Below are 7,718 nucleotides of genomic sequence, written 5' to 3'. Positions count from 1 at the left end.
GTGTGTGTGTGTGTGTGTGTGTGTGTGTGTGTGTGTGCTCGGGGTACAGGGCTGGCAGCGCAGAGGGGTTGTTGGATGTGCGGGAATGCAACTGCGTGGCCATTTTCATGTGGCCAGAGGAGGAGATAAAACGGTGGATACAGCACAGGATCTCATTGCGGTTCATAACAGGCGATCGGGGAGGGCTATTTAGGCGCTTAATAAAATGGCGACGACTTGGCGAAAGTAGGCTGCTGGTAGGATTTGGGGGAGCAGCCGAAAAGTTGCGTCGCGTCATGCAATACAAGATTCGGCTTTACGCGAGTGGGAGAGGCACGCGGGGATGGTAAAAGTTGATACGTGAGAGCTGTTTACCGCGCGTTTGGTAACATTTCCCCCAAATAATAAAAAGCACACAATTTGAACATGAAACATTTGCAGAAGTGTGTTAATATGAGAACACAGTCATAATTAGTAGTGCTAAAACCAACAGTCACAGATATATAATTACAGTATAGTAATGATTTATTTGGCAGTAGAAGCGGTATATTCTCCAAAGAGTTTAGTCCACTGTTAGGTCCTGATACGCATATAAGATTTGGGGAGCCCCCGTGCCTCCTATTCGCTACACACTGTTTACACCGTGACCTCTAAATAACCATTAAACACACTGCAGACTGCACCTGACCGCGCACGTCTGTATGATCCTGAATTTGTTAGTAGCACTAAAAGTCCTGAAAACACGCACCATGTAAGGACTATGTGACAAAAAGCAGATAGATGTTTGCCCCCGTAAGTTTTAAGTCCAATTAACAAGCACGCAAATTTTTACAAACCAAAAAGTCCTTCAGGCTCTCTGGGCCTCCTGGGAAAAAGTTGTTGTCTAACCCTTGTGACACAACCGAGTTTTGCTTGTTGTTTGCTTTGTTTTTTTAAATTCTCTGTCAAACATTATTTCGAATAAAAAGGGTCCAGATTTATTCGACTGATACTGAAGCCAGGATCTCTGTATGTCAGTCAGTTTCATCCAACGCAACCTTATTTTAAATGTGAACGACAGCGCTCGTCTATTTTAGGATCAGGGTACTCGTGATAACGTGAACAACTGGGAAAATAAAGTCGAACTAAAGTCGATCAAAGTGATTAAAGTTTAACAATTGAAATGCTCATTAAATACCTGCATTGGTGCGAATGACTAGAAAAAAACGAGAGCAAAAGAAAATCAATGCGGAACTGAATTTATGCTCAAAAAGTCGCATAAAAAGTTTGATCACATTGAGATAGACAAATATCAGAGTCCTAGAGATGCTTAGAGACACAAACATCCATGTCTATAAGATGCCTATAGCATGTATGCATAATGAGAGCGTAAGCTTTCAAGATTATTCACAACGAGCACTAAAGATAAGAGAGATATGCTTTGCACACTTAATTTAATCAGCAACAAGGTTTTGTTGCTGTCGTTGCGATAAAAAGTGAATACTTGATCCGTTTCAAACACCTGCATAAGTTCTAAATGTTCAGAACCTTTCATTGTCAAACTCATTATAAATTAGGTGATAATGCAGCGCATTCTTAGTTAATTACTAAAGAAATGAGCATTGCCATACAGAAAATTTGGTATTTTATGGGAGCAATTTTCCTGTGATTGTGGGTAGACGCAAATCTGCACACAGTAGACCATAGAGCAAAAAAAAAAAAATCAGCATACTAATTGCAAGTCCAATTAATAAAACTAAGAAAATAATTTTTTTTATGTTATACAAACAGACACAAAATACAAGGGCAAATTAGTGAAACTGTGTCCAGGGGAGGACTCTGATACTCTGACCTAAAGGATAAAACATACAGAAGAAATAAAGTCAGAGATAAAAATTTATTTAAGAGTGAAGACAGAGTGTTGAGATGATGGAAGAAGTACTTTGAGAAGCTTGTGAATAACGAAAATGAGAGAGAGAGGAGGACAGATGGAGGAAAGTTAGTGGATCAGGAATTTCAGAAGATTAGATTTCAGAAGAGCTGCTATAAAGAGGATGAAGAGTAGAAAGGTGGTTGGTCCAGATGACAAACCTGTAAAAGTATGGGATGTCTAGGAAAGACGAGAGTGGACTTTTCTTTTTTACCAGATTCTTTAGCGCAATCTTGGAGAGTGAGAGGATGACTGAGAAACAGAGAAGTGCATTGGTACTGATTTTCAAGAACAAAGGTGAAGTGCAGAACTGTAGTAACCACAGAGGGTTAAAGCTGATGAAATGCACCATAAAGTTATGGGAAAGAGTTGCTGAAGCTAGGTTAAGAGGAGCGGTGGGGACATGATGTTTTCTTTGAGGGTGTTGATGAAGAAGTATAGAGAAGGTTAGAAGGAGTTTTACTGTATCTTTGTAGATCTAGAGAAAGTATACGATAGGTTGTCAAGAGAGGAGAAGGAGGCATATCCTCACGCAGGACAAGCACGAGGACAGCAAGACAATGATGAGGTGTGGAGTAGGTGACAAATGGGTTCGGGGTGTCGGAGGAATAACATCGGAAATCATCTCTGAGGCCCTTTTTTGTTTGTAGTTTGGATGGACAGGCTGAAAAATAAGGTAAGACAGAAGTCTCTGTGGACTGATGTTTGCAGGCAACACTGTGGTTTATAGAGCATGGAGCAGGGGAAAGAGAGTCTAGAGTGGTGCAAGTGTGCTCTGGAGAAAAGAGGAATGAAAGCCAGTAGAAACAAGACAAAATAGATGTGTGTGGATGAGAGGGCAATAGAAGGAAAGATGATGCTGCAAGGAGCAGAGGTAGTCAAGGTGGTGACTTGGTGAATTGAAATACATGGGATCGATGATTCAAAGCCGCAGACAGTGCACAAGAGAGGTGAAGAATAGCATGCAGAGAGGATGGAGTGAGGGGAGATGAGTCTCTGGGGTGATTTGTGACAGAAGGACAGCAGCAAGAGTGAAAGGGAAGGTTTAGAAGATAGTAATGAGACTGATGGCAAAGCAAACATAAAGACAAACTAAAACATACAAAATCTCATTTACTTAGTGCAATATATATTCCTATGCAATACACATTTCAATGTGGAGTAAATATCTAAATGACTGTGCAATATTTTTCTCATACTACACTGGAATTTGGGAACTACCGTCTCATAGCTGAAACTAATTTACATGTTACTTCTTTTCTATATCTTTTTTTTAAACAAACACAACAACAACAAACAAAAAACCTTAGTGTGCACTGTTTTATACACCATAAAGAGATATATATTTATAGTGTATTTATTTGACTTTGACTCTAATCTCTAAGAGTTACCTAGACCTTAGTGTATGTCTCCAAATTGCAAATACACATTTTTATCTTTATCTCTTATGATGTCTGGTAGCAGTGACAAAAAGACAGCTGGAGGTGGGAGAGTTGCAGATGCTCAGATTTTCACTGAAGAATGAAAAAGATCAGAAATGAGTATATAAACAGGAAAGCTCAGGTTGAGCAGGTGGAGACAAAGTTAGAGAGACAAGGCTGAGATGGTTCGAACATGTGCAGAGGAGGGATATACTGGACAAAGGATGCAGAGTATGGAGCTGCCAGGCAGGAGGAAAAGAGGAAGACCTCAAGATTGGTGGATGTAGTGAAGGAGTACACGCAGAGGGTTGATGTGACAGAGGAGGATGCTAAGGATAGGTTGAGATGGAGACAGATGATCTGTAGAGGTGATCCCTAAAGAAGAACACGAAGTATATTGCATGAGCAAAGACATTTAGCTGATTAATTTCTCATCATGAATATTCATCACGAGCCTTGTAACTTTTTTTTTGTTTAATCTCCAGGCAACTAATCTGATGGTTAACTGAGATTACTGTACTGTTGCTGTTAATCTTACCTAAATCCGGAGAACAGGGATATATCTAATGCTTTAAAGATCACTGTCTTTACCCTTTTTAATCTATTAAACAGTCATAATAACTGTACCGTAATTATCAGAGGCCAAACGCCAAAGTCTGGTAAACTCCATTTTCCTCATTTGTTGTCGCCTCGCCTCGTGCGGTCTGATTGGCTAAACCACCGCGTCGCGTCACTTCCTTTGTGTGCAGCATGATGGCGGTGTCCATGACAGGTCTGGCACATTGACATCGGCTCGGTTTGTGCAGTATTTACTCTCCGTGACCGGAGTCTGGAGAGCCTTTTCAGCAGATGACGTTTGTCGAAATCTTCCTCACTGAACATTTAATGAAGTGAGTCGCAGGTGAGCAGCTTTCAGCGTCCGCGCGGCTCTGGGTTCGTTCCCGTTACTTAGTACATACGTGTCTGCAGGACGACACAGCTAGCTGTTAGCTAACCGTTTATGCAAGGTTACAGGACACTGGTGTGTGTTTATATATCCTGGCGTTTTGAATTGTTTCTCTCTGTCCACCCTGTTTCAGGTCATGGCTCTTCACAGATTGTCCTCAAGGCTACGGCCAACGGTGAGGATAGGCTTTAGAAGCTGCTGTAACCTGGACAGTACTTAAATATTTCACTTTATTGTCAAAACTGTCAGGTCAAAAATGTTTTTACTAACAGCTGTTGTGGCAAAATGTTGCAGGTAACCCACGTAAGGTCCCTTCACAGCGGTGGACGCAGGCAGCAGCAGGAGGCTGTGGCTGTAGACTCGGAACCGGAACCTTTCTCAGTCTTCAGGACACCGGAGAGCGACCCGGTAAGCAAGACATGAGGCAAAGCTGGATTCATACTCGTGTTGTTGGGATAAGTGTTGAATCATTAGTCTATTAAACATGTACCTGCCCAACATTAACTTAACAAAGAAAAGCAAAACAGATGAACAAGCCACCACTGCCGTTCAACACACTGAAGGGAAAATTATTTAAACACAAATCTTTATTTTTAAATTTTTTTTAAGACTAAAAATAAGCCATAGCAAACAAAAGGTCCAAACTTACCAAAATGAAAGAAAACAAAAAGAAAACACATTATCTTTTATTTCAGGTCAAAAGCCACATGTTAGACTTTACATTTATTAGTGTTTGTTCCTTTTTTTTCTTTTTTTTTTTAAACTATAAGTTGTTATTTTTCTGAATAGAGGAAATTGTGTTTGAAGCTGAATTTCTTTTACGTTCAGGTTATGTTGCATAAATGTGTTGCCTTGAAAAGCGACGCACTCACAGAATTTGGTGTCTGTTCAAAAGATTTGTCAGTGAGCATTGTCAGTCTTTATTTTACGGTGTTTCATTCTTTCTTCTGCTGTCCTGAAGATTTTTGTTTGTGCTGCATGAACTGCATGAGAACTCGTTCGTGACCATTACAGCCAGATTGAGATTTATACGGTGAAAATGGTTACAGGATGGTGGATAAAATGTTGTTATATAGAGGACGAGTATATATTTCTGTTTAGGGCAATCTCAGGGGTGCTGAGCAACTGACAAAGATCCAATTTAAAAACATTTTGTTGCAGCTTTTATAGAAATGCGACTGCATTGCTTATTCTTAAATCAGATATTTGGAATTTGTTGTCACTTTAATTGAAATGACTGAAAAAAGCTTATGAGTTTGACCTGCGTTTCCTTCCAGGCATGTCATTCAGAGACGCACATCGGACAGTACTACACTCTGCCCTCTGCACATATCCGCACGCTGTTCCCTTCAGGCCTCCCTTGGCGCTATCAGCAACAGGTAAGTTCATCCTTGGATGTGAGATCTGCATAGAAAAGTTACAAATGTGACCTTGTTTGTAGATTACAGTGTAGTTTTTCTTAAATGTTTTAAGCAGCGCTGATAAATTCTTCTCCATGGTTTTAGGTGAAGACATTTAACGAAGCTTGCATCATGGTGAGGCAGCCAAGCCTTGAGGTCATCTCTTACCTGAAAAAAACAGACTACAACAAACCTGCTCTGCGATATTTATTTTGTATCCTTCAGAAACACACCTGCGCTGCCGCTTACAGAAAAGTGAACGCACTCTAGCTCTTGATCCTGATTAAAGCAGTCGTTGTCCTTATCAAGGTGTTCAGATGGGCAGAAGGGTACTGGGAAGACGATTTCTCTCTGTCACGCTGTCCACTTCTGCTACACACAGGGATGGCTGGTGCTTCATATTCCTGATGGTGAGACAGACACACCGGCTAAATGTCTGATTAGTAAACAGTAAGAAAGTGTTTGGGATGCACTGATTCAATGGCCTGTTATGTGGCTCGTTGACTGGCCATCAACCTGTCAGCAAATAAAATGACCTTTAGTGATGTTTTTCTGTTGCATGCGATCAACTTTCAACCACCCTGCTTGCAAATCCAATGATAAATGTATTAGTCGTTCAGAAAGAGTGTGGTGTCGGTTTAAAGGTCTTTAAACCTATTTATTTATTTTTAATGATGAATATATTATTTCACAATCGCTGCATCTCCTTCGTGAGAAGTTAACGATCAGTATCTTTGCTCGCGCAGCTCATCAATGGGTGAAGAACTGTAAGGAGCTGCTGCCTTCATCCTATAACGCGTCTCGCTTTGATCAGCCATTACAAGCCACGACATGGTTACGCAACTTCAGGCTCACCAACGAACGCTTCCTTTCAAAGGTAACAATATGGACATAGTAATACGCAGTATTTAGAGTACTTTGAGTATTCAAAGTGAGATAAAGGCTTATCAATAAGCTGGACAAGTACTGGCTTTGATGTAGTTTAGGACTAACTTAAGTTATTAAATGACACCATTTAAATCTACCCGTCTTTACCCTGGAAAATGGTATGTTTGACATGGAGACACAGGTTCCTGTAGCATGTAAATTTCAGCGATGGTCTTCATCCAAACTTGTGTAACATTTTAAAGAAAAAATGTTCCACCCATAGCACACCTGGTTGAGCAGACGACCCGTGTGCCATAAACTGTGATCATTATTGATCCAGTAGTTTGGATCCCAGTCCACCTCATTCACTTCCAGCCACTCGCCCTCTTTCTGTCCCTACTTTAATGGCTAATCTATACTGTCCTTTCTACTAAATGCACCCTCCTAGAAAAAAAATGTCTATAAATAGTAAATATATGTACCCATTTGTAACCACCAAACTTGAAAATTACTATAACTGGCTTAAATTTTCCTTCGTTAGATTCCGTCTTCAAGTCTTCTCCTTATGCACGTCCAGACCACTTCCATTTTTACGATGTTCTGTTCTGACTACTTGTACTTATGAATCTGTGATTTCACCATGGCAGGAAGTTTCTGTCTACACTAACACAATCTTGGCTCCTCACCTACCCTACACACCAGATCTGTTCTCCTCTGACTTTCACTTCTTTCTCAAAATAAAACCCAAAGGTTGCCATTTGAACACACTGGAGGAGATTCAGTATATATTGCAGGTGCACATATGCAAGTGGGCATAAAAGTAGTTCAAGGTAGCAAATCTAAAACTATGAGAAACATTGAAAGGGTTGGGTAAAAGTCTGGTGAGGAATTCAAATAGAAATGATGAGAGTTTAATGTTTCTGTTTCTTTGCCAGATAAAGACAAAGCATCGCTACATGTGGACAAAGAGAGAGTTCACCGAGGAGGGAAGTCTGCTAGGAGAGCTGGTGGATCAGGTGAGTCCTCCCTCTGTACAAATAAGTGGGAGTTCTGTTGTTTAGAGCATTTGTGTTTACCCTCCAAAACATTTTCATCATCCTGTTACTGATTCTTTTGTCCTGCCTGACTGATTCCCAACACACAGGTCATTAAAGTTTCATCTTTCACCTTGCCTGTGCTTGCTGGAGATCAATAGC

General features: G+C 40.5%; 1 protein-coding gene across 3 annotated transcripts in view; it reads left to right on the top strand.

Annotated features, from left to right (window-relative positions):
- The first annotated feature begins 3,982 nt into the window (after positions 1-3,982).
- dap3 (death associated protein 3) overlaps positions 3,983-7,718 on the top strand; it is a 6,122-nt gene continuing 2,386 nt past the window's right edge. The window contains exons 1-8 of one of the 3 annotated variants that reach the window (XM_013910573.1): positions 3,983-4,242; positions 4,389-4,430; positions 4,550-4,663; positions 5,533-5,634; positions 5,761-5,869; positions 5,973-6,065; positions 6,402-6,532; positions 7,458-7,538. In XM_013910573.1, the coding sequence (XP_013766027.1) occupies positions 4,392-4,430; positions 4,550-4,663; positions 5,533-5,634; positions 5,761-5,869; positions 5,973-6,065; positions 6,402-6,532; positions 7,458-7,538 (669 nt within the window). In that variant the 5' untranslated portion in view covers positions 3,983-4,242; positions 4,389-4,391. The remainder of the gene's footprint in view (positions 4,243-4,388; positions 4,431-4,549; positions 4,664-5,532; positions 5,635-5,760; positions 5,870-5,972; positions 6,066-6,401; positions 6,533-7,457; positions 7,539-7,718) is intronic. The other 2 variants (XM_005732076.2, XM_005732077.2) reach the window with 2 other exon arrangements.

Source organism: Pundamilia nyererei, unplaced genomic scaffold, assembly GCF_000239375.1.
Source record: "Pundamilia nyererei isolate P.nyererei 1_Seehausen unplaced genomic scaffold, PunNye1.0 scaffold00045, whole genome shotgun sequence".
Classification (NCBI taxonomy): domain Eukaryota; kingdom Metazoa; phylum Chordata; class Actinopteri; order Cichliformes; family Cichlidae; genus Pundamilia; species Pundamilia nyererei.
The sequence above is the reverse complement of the archived record's forward strand: the minus strand, read 5'-3'. Positions and strand labels throughout refer to the sequence as shown.